Genomic DNA, 22,038 nt, shown 5'->3' with positions numbered 1-22,038 from the left:
TCGGGTCGATCACTGTTGAGTTCGGGTAACATCGATTAACGTTTATATGTCGGTTATAAAATTCGGTTGCAGCTCGAGTTCTATTTTGCCCTTTTCGGTTATCAAACGATTCGAGTGCAGTATCGGTTCGGATAATTCCGGTTCGGTAAACCTAAAAATTTAACATTTTTTCGGGTCGGATAATTTTCAATTCCGGGTCGGGTTTGTTTTGAACAACTCTAATCTTTCATGATATCTAAGCCTTCAGATACTTCCTTATCTGGTAGAAGTGCCGTAATAACTGATCCATCAGAATGTGGATGAACTCCATAAACACGATCAGGACACGAACAACGAGGATACATTGCAAATCTTGTTGCTATGGCTCCTTCATCCATCTCATTCAACAAACTATCTTCATCTATTTTTATAGACCTTGACATGGCTTTAAGGAGGACTCCCAGCATAATTTTTAACCTCAAATTGTATTCCTTGACCAATTCTCTGCATCATAATTGATTAACAGTTTTTCATTTGTAGATAACAATAACACATTTAAGTAAATACTCAACTTTACTTAATTATTTTACCCGATCTGTCTAAACTAAATCCAATTCAATTTCTTCACAATCTTCTTCCTCTACTTTTTAATCAAAATCAAAATTAAATTGAAAAAGAAATTGAAGATGAGAAAGAAGAGTTTTCGATTTTGACCAGTTAACCGTAGAAAACGTTACTTGGTACTCATTGAAAAAGAAAAAAATTTATTAGGAATTTTTTGACAAAACTTTTTCTATAGAGTACAAAACTTTTTCTATAGAGTACCTTTTGGGAAAAAAAATTTATGTAGTACTTTTTAACAATTTTTATTTTAAAAATAGCGTTTTATTAATTTATAACTGGATAACTAACTCAATAACTAAACGAGTTATTTAGTTTGAGGTGAAAAGATATTTGTTTGATATGCCAAGCTAAATTTACCTGAAATTGTGTGGTTTTCGAGGCCAAAATTGGAATTTACAAAAATTGTCAGGATGAGTAACAAGAATATGTAAACACGATCAGGTAAAAGTGCTGTAATAGTTGATCCATCAGTATGTGGATGAATGCCGTAAACACGATCAGGAGATGAACAGCGAGGATACATTGCAAATGTTGTTGCGATAACTCCTCCATCCATTTGATTTAACAAGCTATTTTCATCTAATCGTATAGACTTCGCCATCGCTTTTAGGAGAACATCAAACATCATTTTTAGCTTCAAACTGTATTCCTTTACCAATTCTCTGCATCAATAATTGATTACCATTATTTCATTTTTAGACAATAACATTACATTTGTATAAATCTCTATATTTTGGGGCTAACACTAAAATAAAATCGAATGATGTCCATAATAATTAAAAAATTATACTTAAAGAGGTTTGGGCTTAGGTCAGCATTGACATAACAAATTTTAACCAACACATGCATATCGTAATATCTTTTAAGTATACCATTTTATATATAAGTAAAATATTGTCAGTTGGCATTATTAAATGACATTAGATACACCCCTATTGTATTACTTTACAAAAATAAATTATGTTTTAGCCTTCAGTACTTGAAAACGTACAATAATAAATTTAATTTCACTCATTCTTTAAAAATAAATTCAATCTAGTAAATTTTAAGTCAACGATTAAATAGATAGATTTTTATCTTTCCGTAATTTCTTATTATATTTTTATATTAATTTTTTATAAAATTAGTTTTGTCCAAAATTTACGATATAATTAGATAGATTACTCATATGAACAATAATAATAAAAACTAAAGCAAAATAACAATTAAAAACGATAACTTTAAGGAACGGAGGAACTATATAGGTGTAATGATTAGTAGATTAAGAAAATATAAGGTTTTATGCCATAAAAACCTCCTCGCATGCAAACCGTGTTAAATTCCTACGTGGAAGTAATTAATAATTAGGTTAAGAATATCATTCTTTTTGGACCTAGCTATCATGTAATTTTTAATCGAACTTCGACTCTGACATTATATTTAAGTTTAGACTTGACTCATTTTGAACGTCAGCATATATAATCGGAAAACACAAGATGATGCTCACACTTCATAAGCCAAATAGATACCATATCAAATCCATATATGAGGACAGTGGGAGAAAAATCTCCAATGACCTATAAAATATGCAAATCATCTTTAATTTGTAAAAACAACCCAACAATACACACCAAGAAAGTTATGCAAGTCATATATATACCTGAAGTTGTGTGGTTTTTGAGGCCAAAATCGGAGTTTACGATATTTGTCAGGATGAGCTATGAGAAATAATCTATCATTCCAGTTCAAAGATTTCTCATCTCCTGCAATAAAGGAGGAATTTGCATACCCATTGAAGTATTTGGTAGTGTTCTTCGATGGAATTGGGCAATATTTCAGTTTCTCATCTAAAGGAAGCCCAAAAAATTGCTTGGAAACATTTAGCAATTCATCCAAGAATGAACTCGTCATCCCATGATTTATCACCTAATCAATAATTACCACAAGAATTAATCCCTCATTTTGATTTTGTTAGACAATAGTTAGATACTCCCTCCGTTCTTTTTTGATCTTCCACTTTAAGTTTTTCACACATATTAAGGAAGATATAATCTTTGGGTTGTAGTGGGTATTATTTTAATTAAATAGTAGTGTGAAGTAATGATTGTATTGGAAGTATGAGGTTGTAGTGAGAATTATTTTAATTATATAGTAGTGTGAAGTAATAATTGTATTGAAAGTATGAGAGAGAAAATAATTATAAATAAAAGCAACGGGGTACATTAAAAGAAAAGAGGGTTTTAAGGGGTAAAAGTGGGATAAAAACTTTCTAAAAATAGAAAGTATTCTAAAGTGGAAGAACTTTTGAAACTACCCGTTATAGTAATGTGGAAGATCAAAAAAGAACGGAGGGATTATTAATTTATCATTTTATGGATGAATTATAAACAACAAATGAATGGTCAATAACACTATCAATAATAATATTAAAACATTGTACAATACAAGTACTTTTATTCAATGCAACATAATGTCTCTAATGATGGACAATTCTAAGATGAGGCCCTAAATCACAACTCATGGTGTTCATGCTATTCAGCCAGGCTTAGTGGGGTTAATTTCCAAAAAAGAAAATAATTTAAAATAAGTAGAACAAAATAAATTGAAAATTGATACAAATTTTTGCTACTCTATATGTCCTCATGATTTTGGAACATACGCTATTGCAGTGTGTGGATAAGACAAATATTAATAGACTGTTTGGTTAATGATACTAAATGGTGGTAATGAGAATGATTTATAGTGTAAAAATTCATCAAAAGTTCCATAGCATTTCCATGGTAATGAAACTTTGATCACAAAAAATTTTTTTTGTTTACAAATTTCCATTACCACCTAATATCACATCTCCCAATGATAATGCATTGAAATGAATTTTATAAAGAAAATAAAATGATTAAAGTTGGACAAGCATGACCTTTAAGGTAGCCAAAAGATTTTTCAACTAAAATTATATTAATTTTTCATTTTCAATACCACCCTCTATTATCATCTATCAAATGGACCGTAAATAAAATAAGAGAATATAAATATTTGTGAGGAGTCAAAATAAAAATTAAATGCAAATTAAATAGAAATGAGAATATATGGCAGCTGAATTAAGTCTCGGTAAAGTTAGAATGAGTAGCTTTCAATCTGAGTTGGCAGTCACGTGCCTTTATGAATAACTAAAAGATTGCAAACAAATGATGATGGTATGATGAATAAGAATACAACATGATACGCATTTGCTCAAATTTCTACGACTTATTTGTTTCACATATTTTTTTTGACTAATTGGGTGAGTTAAGCTTTAATGGGTTGAACTTAAGAGATGTTTCCCACAAAGAAGATCTCTCAAAAGATAGGTTGTATTTTTTTTTATACTAGACTCATTACATGATAATTACATCATTTTGACATTGTACCATGTATTAAGAACTGATAGTAAAATAGAATAAAAGTTAATGATGACAAAAATATAAAAATTAATAAAATATGAAGTAAGATAAAATAAAATAAATAAGACAATTTATAAGTTACTTCCTTTATTATGACATGCTCCCTCATATAATATTCTAACCAAATGTGAAATGTTTCATTTAGTTTTGCACACTTATCGATTTTTAGATCGTAAATATCTCTAATCATGCTTCTTTAAAAACTATACTCCCTCTATTTTTAAATGTTCTTCTCATTCGCTTTTTTCGTATATCTCAATGTAAACTTTAAATCAAATAATGTAAATTGTAAGTTTTTAAAAATTCTAAAAAGTTGATATTTAAAAGTATATATTTTGAAACAAATCTAACAAGATACCACATGAATATGTTTTTTCTTATAGATCGATTGAAAATCATAGTCAAAATTTAACACTAAAATTCGTAAATTACATATGAAAATGGAATGAGTAAAAGTTAAATATTAATAAAATTAACATTTAATCATGATAGGAGTGAATATATAGCAATACAGCATATATTGTGAAACTGATGTAATTAAAAATATAGCAAACATTATGACACAAAGGTGGTATATAATGTTTTTAAATTAATTTTAAAAGAAATAGATGTAGAAATATTAGTTTTGAAAGAGAAAAAAATATCAATTATGAAATGAGGAGGGATATTATGATGTGAAAAGTAATTGTATGATGTGATTGATTGTCTTCTTAGCCTACTCCTTTAAATGATTAGGATGTCAACTATGCTTATTTTGACTAGGGCCGATCAAAGTTTGATTTAAATTGTAAATCAAATCGGATCAAACCGTAATTTAAGTATTTAGTTTAGTCTACGGTCTAAATGGCCTGATCAGTTTTTTTTAAATTACAGTTTCCGATCCGATCTAAGTTTTAAAAATTTTAGACCAGACCGGACCGAAAAACCATAATATATTCTGGTCTGGTGTAAACCGTGTGACTCAAACTCAGACTCAAGTTCAAATCCACAACCAAAGTCTTATACTTCATATTTGAATTCAAACCTATCGAGTTTAATGGGTTTAGGATTTTAAAAGTGTACCTAATGACTTATAGATGGATTGTATTTAATCATTTATTTTACCTTTTTTTAACATGGTTGGATCATAAATTAAGTTTAAGAAAAGTTTGAGTCGAATCTAAGTTAAATAAATAGTCAAAAGCACCAATATAGAGAGAGTGAATGATAATCATTTTCAATAACACAAAAGTCATGACTCATGAGTCGGCCGCCACATTAAGAAGATATCAACTTATTTAATACCTAATTTTATATTTATATAAAGTCATTGAAAAATATATAAGGACTATATACATCAAAAAATGTTAAACTAAGGATATTTTCAAGGTTAAGTAAACAAACAATGTCAATAAATTAGGTGAAGGAACATTTGAGAATTTGTTAAAATTGTTGATAGGGAGCTCAACTAATGAAATAAATGAAGAAAGGAGGGTGTTTATTTGCATCATTGGATCAATTTGAATTATTTTAAAATCGGTTCTTGTATTCACATTGATTTTTACATTATTTTAAATTCACTTTAAAGTCGAGTTAAGTTGGATTCAGTTTTAAACGTCTCTAGAAAGAATTGAGATTTATATGCTTGCTCGGCACCCCTGAGCGACTTGATTGCTCACTCAAGCTTATGATGTTGTTTACATTCTGCCTTGCTCACTCCATAGAATTATCACAACTTCTCATGTTTTGATACTCCAAAATATAAAGTATTTCAAGAATTTAATTTTATGGGAAGGGGAAAATAACGAAAAAATTTTAGTGAAATGATCGATAAAATATAATATCACATTGAAGACCATAAGAATTAACACAAAAACTTGAGAAAATTTCAAAACCATCAATTTAGACCAACACAATTCATGTGTGTAACATTTTTACTATCCTACCCTACTAACCTACTATTACCCCTATCCTACCCTACCCTAAACCCCTATCCTAACCTACCCTAAACCCCTATCCTATCCTACCCCACCTTAAACCCCTACCCTATCCTACCCCACCCTAATCCCCTATCCTATCCTACCCTAAACCCCTACCCTATCCTACCCTACACCCCTATTCTATCCTACCCTACCCTAAACCCCTATCCTATCCTATCCTACCCTAAACCCCTATTCTATCCTACCCCACCCTAAACCCCTATCCTATCCTACCCTAAACCCCTACCCTATCCTACCCTACACCCCTATTCTATCCTACCCTACCCTAAACCCCTATCCTATCCTATCCTACCCTAAACCCCTATTCTATCCTACCCTAGCCTAAACCCCTATCCTATCCTACCCCACCCTAAACCCCTACCCTATCCTATCATACCCTACCTTAAGCCCCTATCCTATCCTACCCTAACCCTCCCCTAGGCACTATCCTAACCTAAACATATACCTTCTATTCTAAGCCCCTACCCTATCCTATCCTATCCTAAGTTAGTCCCCCTCCCTTATGGCTCTAAAGCCTTCTATCCTAATCCTAACCCCTCACCCGACCCTAGAAACCCAAACCTCCCTACACACTATTCTATACTATGCCCATATAGCCCAACCTTCTAAAGTAAGAAGATAGCCAATGGGAACACTTAAGCAAAACCATTGGAATTCACATGAGACTATTTATAAGAAAGTAGGAGCTTCCCATCTTTCATTTTAGGATGTGGGATCGGATGTGTTGCAATTCACCCATGAATTGAAATGTTTCATACATGCTATCCCACATCGCCTTTGTAACAGACCGTTTTTCTTAATCTTAAATATTTCGACAAATTCAATAATCGTTTCGTTTTATTATTTTATTTTTAATGCCGTTTCGAAATTTTATTCCAATCGTTTTTAAGTTCTCGTTTTTCTTTTATATATAATTTATTTCTCTTAAAATAAATTATCTAAATATTAAGTCTAGCTAAATTAACTATAATAAGTTAATCTTTTTATTTCCCATATTAATTTATTAAAAATAAAGATATATATTATAATAATAATTAAAAAAAAGGTAAAATTCTAAAAAGTTGGCGGCAAGACTAAAACTAGGTGACAAAAAATTTTAATGTAGTCTTATCCTTATGATAAAATATCTTGGAGTAATTATATTTGCTTGCACATCAAGGAAAATTAAAACAACAAAAAAATTACAATCCTTAGCCTATAAATAGAACAAGCATACCGTGGGTAAAAGGAAAGGAGGAGAAAAAAAAAATCAGAAAATTTATTCCTAAAAGCAAATTTCTAAAGAAAAATTCTAAAAACACTAGAAAAATTCCTAAAAATTCTCAAAAATTTTCTAATAATAGTATTTAGTGTTAATTATAGAAATTCAAGGGGAGGAAGCTAATTTTGTGGCTAGAAATTCTATAACAAAGTGAATTAATTAATATTGATATTAGTAAAGGTATAAATTCTTACATATATTTATTTACATGAAATTATGCCCATAAATTTTTATATGTGTTCATTATATTTAAATTTCATTTTCTGCAAATTTTGGTGAATTAATTCGTTGTAATTTAATTTATATGATTTATTCTTTGAAATTGCCAAAAACCGCAAAATCTGAAATAATTTAAATTAAAATAGTAAATATTAATATTTTTAAACGAAATTTTTTCTGTACATATATATATATGAGATATAGATTTTATATTAATTTCGTGAAATATTGTTGAGTATAAATATTATGATTAATTTTTTTCTAAAACAAAACAAACCGCAAAATCTGAAATAATTTTAATTATAATAGTAAATATTAATATTTTTAAACGAAACTTTTTCTGTATATATATAAATATGAGACATGAGTTGTGTATTAATTTCGTGAATTATTGTTGAATATAAATATTATTATTAATTTGTTTTGCTAAAAAACGCATAAAATAAGGAAATTCATAAATTTGGGTTAAAAATAATTAATTCTGGAAAAAAATAATTTATTTTAGTGTTACTGTATTTTCATTTCATTTAAATTAATTTTGTGAAATTTTATGATATTTAAATTTTAAAGAAATAAATTAATAAATTAAATGGTTATTGTAGGCAAAAAGAATAAAAATGAAAGAAATAATCAAAATTAATTTATTTTGGTGAATAAGAATATATGCCAACTCATTTAATAAATTATTTATTTTAAATTATTTCGTGTCGATTTCGATCCTAAGAAAATTAATTATTCATGTACAAAATTTAAAAATAAGTTATTAAGAAAATAATAAAGCATAATTGAAATTTATCTATAAATAAATACTAAAGACCCATTTTAGTTTTGATTTAGTTTAATAATAAATGAATATTTATATGCATGATGTTATGAATTTATTTCTATTGTATGTTATTGTAATGTTGCATTTATATGAAAACAGTAACATGATAATAAAAAGGCTTGATAGTAAGGAAATTTCGAACCATGCTTCCGGCATGTAAAAAACGTGGGACGTGTTTTCCGACACGTAAAATACGGCGAACACAGTAAGGTTGTTTAACCTGGCCTGTGGCTCGAGCAATATTGTACTGGAGGAGTGACGACTCCCACTAAGTTAGGGGTTTTGGTTTACCTCACCCTAACAGGCCCTTACATATATCAAACAAAGATCATATGTGTTGCATTCATTAAATAAGTAGTCGGATTCCACGCCCTAACACTTCACACTCAAGCAGAAGTGTTAGTAAATCACGCCCTGGTACTCAAGCAGAAGGACCAGAAGTTATATATATATAAATGAATCTAATATGAAAATGAATTCCCTATAATACATAAGATACCTTGCATATTATTTATTGCAATGCACTTATTTTTGCTTATTACTTAATTGTCGTGCATATACTATCCATACTTGTATAGTTGCGGTAAATTTTTATACTCGGTTTTTTTTAAAGCTGACCGATTTCCATCGGCTGTTCCCATATTTCGGGAGCAGATGCAGCAGGTAACTTTACATGAAGTTATTAAGAAGATATTGTATTGTTTATGTGAGATTAGGATATAATATGTATATAGTTTATATTATGGACGATAATTATGTATTATAGAAAGATGTAATACGTAAAATTATATTTTAATGATTTAAGTTTTCTTTGTTTTAATTGAAAATTCTGTTTTGTCTTATTTGTTTTTCGCAATAATCACGGTACGATAGACTTCCGCTTAGCATTACCTACTATTATATTATTATAAACCTAAATTCGAAAAGAACGCTCCGTTACAGCCTTTTAATAGACATAACCTGCAACATTGTGTAGATGATATCACTTGAATTTTCTAATGAAACAAAGGCAGTCTTTTTTTTTTGTTGTTTTTTTTTTTGATTTGAAATGATGAAATGATGAAACAAGGGAGTTTAATTTGGTTTATAATAAAATTGTGTAAAGGTAATGTATTAACGGTTGTCAAAATTACTTATTATCTTTTTAAATAAATTTTAATTAATAATATTTAATTTATTTTATGATAAATTTTAAAATTTTAAAATACTAAGAAAATACATATGTTACAACAAAATTTAAGATTGAAACTGATTATTAATATGAAGCAAGTAATTTTTTGTAGACATGTATTTCAACTCATATATTTAGATCACAAGGATTGTTTAACTTTTTTTAGAGGGAAGTTATGATAAAACAAAACTTTTTGTAATGAGAAACATTTTGTCAACAAAACTTGATCAGGCCGTGCACAACGTGGGTAGATTCCGAATCTTGTGTCTATGGATCCTCGTTCACCATGCTCCTTTATGACGCTGTCATCCTTTAAATCCAGGCACCGCGCCATGGCTTTCAGCATAATTAATAAGATTACTGTCAAATTCAATGATAACTCATCCAGAACTTCTCTGCAAGCTCACAAGAACTCGTTTTTCTTAATAAAATCCACTAAATGCATATGAAAAACAATCACTATAAACCCATCAAAAATCAGTTCTAGTCAGCTCATATCAATTGAAATTTGTAATCAACTGATAGATAGATGTATATGCTATGATGTGACAATTCGTCACATAATCACCCCATGAGCCCACTCATGTGGACCCACCAACATGGCACCCATGGGCTCAAACCCACAAACCCATCGACTTGCATACAAAACATGATGAGTTTCACTCTTTTCCAAAACCATACGGTATTAAGAGGATTACACATCAAGCATTATATACAAGTCTATAATTCACTATTTTAGTGATTTGAGATCTTCACATGTGAAATAGTTTCAACAGTATACTTTCAAATTTAATTACCTTGATGCCAGGCTTCACTTTGACTTCCGCTTGTGAGGGGTGGGGTTTTGGGTAGGATGTACGCACTACGCAACCTTACACTTCGTGAAAATAATAGGTTGTTTACCAAATATTATGTGTATGTTTGCATTACTAAAAATTACACATGATTTGATGAGCCATTTTGCTCATTATGACCTGAAGCAAAGAAATATTGAACATCGGCCTATTAGGAATAACTAGGATGAATATGAATATGAGGGGAACACTAGAAATTGACAAAGATCAATTCAACAATAGAATCAACAACAATGCGAAAGCCTAAATCCCAAAAGATTGAGTCGTCTACATAAACGCCCATGTGAGATTTTTGGTACATGTTCATGGATGTGACTAAATTTTACTGAGCTGGTTGTCACTAACTTACCGCTTACCTACCTCTTTTATTCGGGCTTGGGACCTAGGGGAGGAGTTAGCTCAAACAATAGAATAAAAATCAGAATTCTAAAGGGTTGATAATTGATAATGTACCTAAACTTTTGAGGCTTTTGAGGCCAAAGTTGGAGCTTTCTTTGATCTTCAGGATAAACAGTAAGAAAGAGTCTATCATTCCAATTCAGAGACTTATTCCCTGCAATAGTTGCAGCATTCCCATATCCATTAAATAAATCTTCAGCTATTGAGCATTTTAGTCTCTACTCTAATGGAAGTCCAAAAAATTGTCTAGTAACCTCAATCAAATCATTCAGAAATGAAATTGTCATCCCATGATTTACAATCTATCATTAATAAGAAAAATTACTTAATGATTTGTTTGATCATAAGTGTAATAAACATGTTGGAGTATATAAATATCCTAAGGCCTCAAGCCTACTATCATCGACTTAAGTTTTTGGTTGAGTTGATTTCTTGAAATAATATCAAAAGTCAGCATTATAAGAGGTCACATGTTCAAATCATACCTCTTATTTAATTTTTTAAGATAAGAAAATGTATAATCTCAGATAATTTTTTAAGATAAGAAAATATATAACCTCAGATATGGAGAGAATCTATGTTACGTCCATATTTTAAGCTCATAGAGACTCTTATGTGAGGGGTATTTTGCGGTCTCATGACAAAATAAGTAAAGAATCAAAGAAAAAAATAAAAAAATAAAAACCTGGAAGCAACCCCAATCTTGTTAAGCAGAGTGAAGTTTGGTGAGTTCATTTTGAGCAGCAGTAGAAGGATCATAAACAGAAAGAGGAGAAAAATCAATGAATAAAGATTGATTCCATAAAGTTGGGGAAGCATCAATGGCAGGAAGTATAACTTCATTTTTAAGGATGTAATTTTCTGGGATTTCTCCTGTACTAATCTTGATGCTATATCTTCATTCCTTGATTCATCCATTTCAACACTTATAGGATTCTCAGTTTCTCACTTTCACTTGCTTAATCTTTTAGCTTTCTGTAGATCAAAGCTCTTATCCAATGGTTATGACTTATAACGTACTACTATGTCAAATAATTTAATTATATGTGACTCGGTCGATGTTCTATTTGCTTTTTTGACACTATTTATCTCTTACTCTTAATTTTTATGTTATTATTAATTTATAAATTAAAATTCAGTCAAGTGGAATTTTATTTGATCAATCTAAAGATTATTCATATAAATTTTTCATAATTTTTAATTATGTACAATTAGAGATATTAAGAATTGAATAAGTTTATTGAATAAAGTGCATAAAACAAATGAGATGCTAATAGTAAATTGGAGGGACTAGGGAGTATATCTATGTAAATTTATTTCATCGAGACGAATCATATAACAGACGAATCAAACAACATCTCACTTGACTATTTTTTTAATTTATAGATTAAAAACTAATCACAGATTAAGAGTAATAAATGAATTGTACAATATTTCTAAGTGATATTGAAACAGAGAAAGTAATAATTTCCACTGTTTTTTGATGACTACATACAATAGACTCTTTTGGCATTAAATATTCTCAAGTATTATAACAAAAAATTATAATAAGTTGATATTATAAAAATATATATTAGAAAGAATTAAATAAAATTTCAGTTGACTATTTTTTTTTATACATTGAAAAAAAATTGTAAAATAAAATTAAGCAATATATAAATTAATTATCGACATCCTTAAAGGGGCAACAACTTGGTAAAAAGAAATGTCCCATTTGCTTTTTGGACATTATTCATCTCTTACTCTTAATTTGTATTCTATTATTAATCTATAAGTTAAAACATAGTCAAGTGTGATCTTGTTTGATTCATCTCAATGCAAGGATTATTTATATCAACTTTTCATAATTTTTAATTACGCACAATTAGAAATATTAAGAATTGAATAAGCGCATTGGATAGAGTGTATAAAACAAATAAAACATTAAGGGGGTGTTTGGTATGAACTTTTTAATATTGAGTAAGGGATTCAATTACCATTACTCCACATATTTGTTTGGTATGATATTAGGTTAACCCAATCCTTTTCTTGAGGGTAATGGATACCCTTACTGTGTTACCATCCATTTATGTCAAGTAACAAATTCCTTTTTTATGATCAATTAAGTGTTTTTCTTATATTTTCATATCAAACAACATATAACTACAACCCATACCCTTACTCTTACTCCTCTTTATCATTTTCGTTTGCATTACATTTTATATTCCCATACCAAACACCCCCTAATACTGAATTGAAAGAAATATTAAATTATGGATCTACAATCACCAACTTGAAAAACGAAATTTAAAAATAGATAATTAGTGCCCAAAAGTTGCCTCTCATCTTTTTGTCTGTTTCAGTAACTTTAAGCCATTTTTATTTCAGCTACTCTTTTGAGAGACCGTCTCTTTGAGAGATGTCTATTATGCCCAGCCCATTAAAACTTAATATCTACTTACATTATCCTTAATGCCTACTTATATTATTCTTAATGCCTACTTATCGTATTCTTAATACCTACTCACAGTATCTTAAATGCCTACTTACATCATTTTTAATGCTTACTTACAATATTTAAAAAATTATATATTGGGCCGACCCGATTAGAGATGGTCTCTCACAAGAATTTGTGTTTTTATTTTTAGTTATGACTAATTTTTTTTATCTCGCATTTTACCACTTTTTCCTATAAAATATTAATTTATTTTATTTTTTTAGTATTTAAATACTATCGCATATTTAGAGGCGTTCAACGGATCGGATCAAAATATTAACGGACCGGGCCATCGGTTTGAACCCGACCCCTTAAGACTTTTTTTAATCTTACGCTTGAAATTAGATATCTATAGCACAAGTTTGATAGTAATGACTAATGAGCAGAGTATTTGAAATTAGAAAGCAAAAAACAGAAGCGCCTAAAAGCATTCTACATGTACCTCCGGAATAACTAACACAAAGTATTAATTAACGCCATTTTGGTTTAGGCGTTGTGTATGTTTTTTTTCAGTCAACTTGTGTATATGATTATATGAGATTGTCTTATTAAAATAAAAAATCAAGAGTATATTTAATGATAATAGAGTATTTTATAATCTCTATTAGTTAAAAGTTAAAACGTGAAAATTAACATTCATTAATTTTGTATTCATGTCTAGTTTCATACTCCATTTAAATTTATTATTTCTATTTTGTTTTATTATCATATTTGGTGAGTAATTTGCCTATATAAAAGTAAAGTCATTGATGCACTAATCGGATACTTAAAGCTGTAACTCTCTATTTAACTATATTTTAGCGTATGGCTTGAAAATAAAATACACATTAAGGGGTGTTTGGTATGAACTCTTTAATACCAAGTAAGGGATTTAATTATGAATTATTATTACTCCACATTTTTTGTTTGGTATAATATTAGGTTAACCTAAAACCTTTCTTGAGGGTAATGAATACCTTATTTTGTTACCTATAATTTATGTCAAGTAACAAATTCTCATACTATGATCAAGTAAATGTTTCCTTATATTTTTACGCCAAATAACATATAACTACAATCCATACTCTTACCTTTACTCGTCTTTATCATTTATCTTCCCATTACATTATATATTCCAATATCAAATACCCCTAACGGCCCGTTTGGTTGATGGTGATGAAGTAATGGGAATGAAATGTTGTAATGGCAATAGTAATGAAGGAATGGATATTAGAATTGGTCATGAAGATTCTTTTGTTTGGTGTGCATGACTAAAGAATGGTAATGGAAGATAATATTCCATTTATTGCATTTGGTTGTTATTAATAAAAAATGGTAATGACTCTTAGTTTCATTATTGTATATTTGTATCTAAAAGCATTATTGTATCTAAATTATTCTATCTAATGATTTCTTTTTTAATAATAATATTTTTTTGGATAATTACATACATTACCTTTTTTTTCTTCATTATTTTTTTTTCTTCAACTCGAAACAACATTACCTTATTTTATTACCACAGTAATACTTCATTACCATTACAGCCTAATATCAGGTTGTTTGATGGTAATAAAAATGGCCCTTTTTGGTAATTTCATTACCTTATTTTATTACCATCCATTACCATTGAAGGCATCCGAACAACCAAATTTTTTATTACTTAATTTATTACCATTACCGCCCTCTAATACCATGTACCAAACGGGCCGTATGAGTGATCGATGAATAATGTCCAAAAAACAAATAGGATATTTAAAAAGAAACGAAATGAATATATTTTAAATCTAGTATGTGGCAATTGAAATAAGGTAAATTTAATTAGTCTAACTCCAGTGTGTTTAAACCCTTAGCTACACGTATTGTTTGCGATAATACCCAAATGGACGATTTCCTTTAGAGAAACTTATAATGATAACATTTTCATCACATTTAGAAGAAAAAAAAAACACTCCACATCAAAGTACAACATTTAGAAGAAGGGATAGTTTGAGTAAAGAAAGTTGATGATGCAGACAAAAGTATGAAGAAATTAAGAATACAAATTAAACTAGATTTGAGAACATCAATGACCCTTTTGCCTGTAGGGTATGTCTCAAAGAAGAGGTTTCTGTATGTTTGAGTGGACACTCTTTTATACAACTGTGGTTCATTGTTGCATATCAGTTGATTTACAGGTCCCACTTCACCATCTGGGTTTGGAAAATAAAATGCTGCCACTGTAAACCTTTCCTTCTTTGAATTTGGAATCACCCTGTGTATTACACTCTTGAATATCTCATTACTCATCAACTGCATTTTAAAGCCATCATTTAAGACTACAATCAGGTTAAGAACTCATCATACACTAGATATACATATATTATTTACATGGAGTATAGATGTGTATGTGTCTAGACCCAGAGTCGACCCTAATTTGAGGGTCTCACTCTTTTTTTGGACCCTATAAATCTAGGATATGAGTCCTAAATTTTCAACTTCAAAGGATTTGAGTTTGGATTTGGGTCCTACAAAAAATAAGGTGTAAATCTCAGTTTGCTAGACCCTATTCGAATCCTACTCATACCCCTTCTTACTAATCTTGAGACTTTGACTAATCAGCTTAAGCTTAAGAAAATACCTGATGCTTTAAATATAATGCTATATAGTCAATAACTCAAGTCAAAAATAAACGTATGCCACTTAATGCAGCGAGCACATGGTATTCTTTAGTAAAAGGCGAAAGAATAGTTCGCTTTGTGCTCACTGCGTGGTAGCGTGAGAATAAAGAGAAGCAGGTTTTGTTATTTATATGCATAGCATTACCTTGCTCTTTTTTCTTGACCGATGTGGGATATTGTGCTTTCACTAATCTCTACAACAATGTTTTTTTTTGGAAAGTACTCCAAAAATGTAGTATTTTGAGAATTAGAAATAAGAAATCCGTTGTTAACTGATCTTTACATTAGAGTAAGTTAGGATGAGTAGCAATAAAACTGAATTTACAAAATTTTCAATGGGTTAATAAATGGGTTAAAATATGGGTCGACCTGACCTGATTGACCAATTTAATAATGGGTTAAACAGGTTTTTTTCGGGTTTAAATATTCAACCTGAACCTAACCCATTTAATAAACAGATCAAGTTGGGTTGACCCATTTAATTAATTGGGTCAAAAATCTAAACCCAAACCCGCTAATAAACAGATCAGGTTAGCAGGTTGGGTCAGCTTTTGCCAGCCCTAAGATCAGTAATAACATTGAGTTAACTGTCAATGATAGTCTGTAACTATAACTCTAAAACTCTATAAGATAGTTTGTATTAGTTTCATTCACTCCAATAGGTCTAGTTCCGAACATTATTAAGCTTTAAATTAAATACGATCAACTATTAGTGCAATAGATTTATTATTTTAAAGTATTCAAGGTCACTAATAAGTATAAATACATGATATCATATAAAATGGTTATGATTACTTGATTAATCTAATTCACTTTATTATATATAATAAGTTTTAATTATCAAATTTAGAAATACAATCGATTATTAGTGTAATAGAGTAATGTATATTCTACTAGCTTATACTCCCTCTAATTAAAAACAAATGTCTCATTTGGAATTTGCATAAATTCTCCCTCTAGTAATATATTCTAAATTTCTAATAAGTTAATTACAAGCCTAAAAAGAAATCGAGATAATTACTCTGAATTGGAGAGACTATTAGTTTAACCTTTAGAGTACTCAATAAAGCTAATAAGTCTAAGTACGTAACTAATAGCCTATGAGATAGTTTAGATTATTCTTATTCATTCAAACAAATTGAGTTTCGATTATCGAGTTTTAATATTCAATCAATTATCAAAAGTAGCAACATGATGCATTATTAAATAATAGTCTCATATATATATATATATATATATATATATATATATATATATATATATATATATATATATATATATATATATATATATATATATAAACTAATTGAAATAAATTGATCTGCCATAAAATGAGCATACATCAATTAAAAACCCGACTATTAACTTATTTCGATATTGACCCGATCAATAGTTGTCCGTAACCGATAACTACTCGAAAAATAAAGCTCGAACCCGATTTGTGCCCGAAAAAACCGAACTAATGTAAGACCGATGACAACCCGAGCTCGATTGACACGCGACTCGAATTTCAACCGATAACAAACCGGTTTGAACCCGATAATGCGAACAACCGTTGTTAAACCGACCCGTAACTAACCGATCTGACCCGAGTATGACCCGTTGTTGTATACAACCGAAAACTACCGATTCGAAAACCAACCGAGCCGAATTACTCTCGTCCGAAACCGACCCGATGACCCGAATGAACACCTCTAGAAGCCGGTAAGATTTCATACCCACCACTTATCCATTACCCATGGCAAGTTAAACTTTTTATACCCATATCCACTCACTACTCACCAAATTCATACGCATATGTACCCGTTACACAATAATTCATACCCATATTTGATTGAAACTCAAATAATTTTATTTTTTTCATCTCTAACTACTACTTATATGTATGCGCCATGCAAGACATATAAAAATTATAATTATATTATATTATTAGAGTTGTTCATATAGAAGTATGACTTATCTGAAAACTCTTAGAAACATGTGAATTACACATCTATAGATATAGATGTAACTTATTTATGAATGTATGACATTGTTTATTTGCACAAGTTAAGCATAACAATATTAGTTTTTGTTATTTAAAAACTATAGTCAATATATTACTTCGCAAAACCTCACAAAAGATTGCCTCACCACCTTATTATGAGGTGGGTATTAATAGGCTAGCCCAAATTCAAGTTTTTTTTATTCGTAATTTAAAATTATTATTAAAAGTATTTTTATTTAAATTTCAAACCTAATAATTCAAGTCAAATAAGTTTTTATTTACACCTTAAAACTTTAAAAATAAACAAATATATTTGATAATTAGTTATCTAAAGCATATTAATGCATATTTGTAAGATCACACGATTCCACGATCCAATTCTAACGATTTCGATCCTACTTCCTCAACGATCCTACGCAAAATCTCGATCCAAAAAACCTTGTTTAAAAGCAATCAATAAAAAAAATTTCAATGTTGATCTAAAAGTGATCAATTTTGACATTAAAGTGATTAATTTCTACCTATAAGTTTATAACCTTAAATAAATCAATTTTTTTAAAGTATTCAATTTCAACGTTAAAAATTAAAATGATCAATACAAACATTAAAATGATTAATTATATATAGTTGACCTATTGGGCTTAATATGAGACGATTGCTTGCAAGACTTGTTGATATTCAAATGAGATGATCTCACAGTGAGAACATCTTTATTGAGATTATCCAATGTGTACTTATTATCTTAAATGATCACTTATTATAAGCGATTATTTTTTATAGTTTTAGAGTGATATGTTCATATAAGACTTGCGCAACTTTTATATAGTAGTACGTAGAAAGATTGAAAAAAATGAGATTATTTATCTACTTAATTCTAAATATAAGATTGGGGAAAACTTATGTCCCAAAATAAGCTTCCGTACATCTAATCCTAACTTCGGGTAGAGTCGCTGTTAGTAACAGCGAAAGTGAAAAAAAAAAAATTAAAAGCCCAAAGTCGCTGTTAGTAACAGCGACCTAAAAAAAAATTAAAAGGCCAAAGTCGCTGTTACTAACAGCGACTTAAAAAAAAATTTTTTTTTTTTAATTTAAGTCGCTGTTAGTAGTAACCTTAACATTAAATTTTGGATTTAACCTGACTATGAGTAGTATTTTGGATCTGAAATACAATGATAGCAAGAGACAAGACACTTTAAGAGATAATTGTCAACACTGATCAGTATGATGTATCAGCAGAGTACTTGTAAGTATAAAATAAGGGAATTCAAAGCCAATAAAGATTGTAGGAGTTATGAACCATAGAAGCTCCTTAATTTAGACCTTTAATACCTAAAGAGAAGGAAATTGACATTGCTACTCCTAAAAAATGTACTTTAAAACCCCCCAAAAGGCCTCAATCATGTTGATAGGATAAAAAAAGAAAACGGGAAGGATAAAGAAAATGTAGGGCAAGGCAGTGCGATGAGCGCTAGAGAGGATGGTGGCTATCAGAGCTAGAAGCAATCAACAGAGTACAGTCAGGGGAAGGGAAGATTGGTAGAGGTATCGGTGTATGTAATTGTTACAAAGATTCAACAACCATAATTGGCCATGGCCACAAGTCTAAGTGTCAGATTCGGATAGAAAAAAAAGAAACCCATACTCTTTTTTTTTATTACTACAAACAGCGACTTAAATTAAAAAAAAAATATATTTTTTTTTTAGTCGCTGTTAGTAACAGCGACTTTGGGCTTTTAATTTTTTATTTTTTTTTTAGGTCGCTGTTACTAACAGCGACTTTGGGCTTTTAATTTTTTTTTTTTTTCACTTTCGCTGTTACTAAAAGCGACTCTACCCGAAGCTAGGATTGGATGTACGGAAGTTTATTTTGGGACATAAGTTTTTCCCAATCTTATATTTGGAATTAAGTAGATAAATAATCTCATTTTTTTCAAATTTTCGAAGTACGTAACACTTGGGCTATTAAAAGAAAATTATTTCACTCCAAATTTTTCTTTAGAAAAAATAGAATTTCATGGAAATGCTCAGCATAAAACCCACCCCACTAACTACCAAAAAGAAAACAAATTTATTCAAACTTCCTCTCAAATTTCTTCAATCAGATCGTTGATCTTAAAATGCAAACCAACTAACGAGTATTGATGTTTAAAAGCATGCATGGTAGGAGTGATTAATGATTTACCTCTCCAAAAAATCACCAAGATTAACAAAAAGTGCACCAGGGATGACAGGAACCTTGAACCATTGATCATCTTTCATAGAGGTGTTCATTCGGGACATCGGGTCGGTTTCGGACGGGAGTAATTCGGCTCGGTTGGTTTTCGAATCGGTAAATTTTCGGTTGTATAAAACAACGGGTCATACTCGGGTCAGATCGGTTAGTTACGGGTCGGTTTAACAACGGTTGTTCGCATTATCAGGTTCAAACCGGTTTGTTATCGGTTGAACTTCGAGTGGCGTGTCAATCGAGCTTGGGTTGTCATCGGTCTTACATTAGTTCGGTTTTTTTGGGCACAAATCGAGTTAGAGCTTTATTTTTCGAGTAGTTATCGGTAACGGACAACTATTGATCGGGTCAATATCGAAATATGTTAATAGTCGGGTTTTTAATTGATGTATGCTCATTTTATGGCAGATCAATTTATTTCAATTAGTTTATATATATATATATATATATATATATATATATATATATATATATATATATATATATATATATATATATATATATATATATATATATATGACTATTATTTAATAATGCATCATGTTGCTACTTTTGATAATTGATTGAATATTAAAACTCGATAATCGAAACTCGATTTGTTTGAATGAATAAGAATAATCTAAACTATCTCATAGGCTATTAGTTACGTACTTAGACTTATTAGCTTTATTGAGTACTCTAAAGGCTAAACTAATAGTCTCTCCAATTCAGAGTAATTATCTCGATTTCTTTTTAGGCTTGTAATTAACTTATTAGAAATTTAGAATATATTACTAGAGGGAGAATTTATGCAAATTCCAAATGAGACATTTGTTTTTAATTAGAGGGAGTATAAGCTATTAGAATATACATTACTCTATTACACTAATAATCGATTGTATTTCTAAGTTTGATAATTAAAACTTATTATATATAATAAAGTGAATTAGATTAATCAAGTAATCATAACCATTTTATATGATATCATGTATTTATACTTATTAGTGACCTTGAATACTTTAAAATAATAAATCTATTACACTAATAATTGATCGTATTTAATTTAAAGCTTAATAATATTCGGAACTAGACCTATTGGAGTGAATGAAACTAATACAAACTATCTTATAGAGTTATAGAGTTATAGTTACAGACTATCATTGACAGTTAACTCAATGTTATTACTGATCTTAGGGCTGGCAAAAGCTGACCCAACCTGCTAACCTGATCTGTTTATTAGCGGGTTTGGGTTTAGATTTTTGACCCAATTAATTAAATGGGTCAACCCAACTTGATCTGTTTATTAAATGAGTTAGGTTCAGGTTGAATATTTAAACCCGAAAAAAACCTGTTTAACCCATTTATTAAATTGGTCAATCAGGTCAGGTCGACCCATATTTTAACCCATTTATTAACCCATTGAAAATTTTGTAAATTCAGTTTTATTACTACTCATCCTAACTTACTCTAATGTAAAGATCAGTTAACAAGGGATTTCTTATTTCTTATTTCTAATTCTCAAAATACTACATTTTTGGAGTACTTTCCAAAAAAAAACATTGTTGTAGAGATTAGTGAAAGCACAATATCCCACATCGGTCAAGAAAAAAGAGCAAGGTAATGCTATGCATATAAATAACAAAACCTGCTTCTTTTTATTCTCACGCTACCACGCAGTGAGCACAAAGCGAACTATTCTTTCGCCTTTTACTAAAGAATACCATGTGCTCGCTGCATTAAGTGGCATACGTTTATTTTTGACTTGAGTTATCGACTATATACCATTATATTTAAAGCATCAGGTATTTTCTTAAGCTTAAGCTGATTAGTCAAAGTCTCAAGATTAGTAAGAAGGGGTATGAGTAGGATTCGAATAGGGTCTAGCAAACTGAGATTTACACCTTATTTTTTGTAGGACCCAAATCCAAACTCAAATCCTTTGAAGTTGAAAATTTAGGACTCATATCCTAGATTTATAGGGTCCAAAAAAAGAGTGAGACCC

General features: G+C 29.7%; 2 protein-coding genes and 2 non-coding genes across 4 annotated transcripts; 1 reads left to right on the top strand and 3 right to left on the bottom strand.

Moving 5' to 3' along the window:
• Positions 1–218: 218 nt before the first annotated feature.
• LOC130824792 (2-oxoglutarate-dependent dioxygenase 11-like) lies at positions 219–9,812 on the bottom strand. Its single transcript, XM_057689809.1, has 5 exons — positions 9,702–9,812; positions 2,243–2,508; positions 2,004–2,090; positions 1,023–1,265; positions 219–483 (listed from the first exon to the last, which is right to left on the bottom strand). Exons 1-5 carry the CDS (start codon positions 9,810–9,812, stop codon positions 219–221), a joined length of 972 nt encoding a protein of 323 aa, XP_057545792.1.
• Positions 9,813–15,115: 5,303 nt separating this feature from the next.
• Positions 15,116–20,089, bottom strand: LOC130824791 (S-norcoclaurine synthase 1-like). Its single transcript, XM_057689808.1, has 4 exons — positions 20,013–20,089; positions 15,989–16,120; positions 15,804–15,823; positions 15,116–15,501 (listed from the first exon to the last, which is right to left on the bottom strand). Exons 1-4 carry the CDS (start codon positions 20,087–20,089, stop codon positions 15,116–15,118), a joined length of 615 nt encoding a protein of 204 aa, XP_057545791.1.
• Positions 15,824–15,938, bottom strand: LOC130826373 (U5 spliceosomal RNA). The gene has a single exon (XR_009047077.1). It is a non-coding gene; the product is annotated as a U5 spliceosomal RNA (small nuclear RNA).
• Positions 20,090–21,703: 1,614 nt separating the features above from the next.
• Positions 21,704–21,816, top strand: LOC130826384 (U5 spliceosomal RNA). The gene has a single exon (XR_009047087.1). It is a non-coding gene; the product is annotated as a U5 spliceosomal RNA (small nuclear RNA).
• The last annotated feature ends 222 nt before the right edge of the window (positions 21,817–22,038 follow it).

Source organism: Amaranthus tricolor, chromosome 10 (assembly GCF_026212465.1).
Source record: "Amaranthus tricolor cultivar Red isolate AtriRed21 chromosome 10, ASM2621246v1, whole genome shotgun sequence".
Lineage (NCBI taxonomy): Eukaryota > Viridiplantae > Streptophyta > Magnoliopsida > Caryophyllales > Amaranthaceae > Amaranthus > Amaranthus tricolor.
This window is presented reverse-complemented; position numbering and strand designations above follow the sequence as displayed.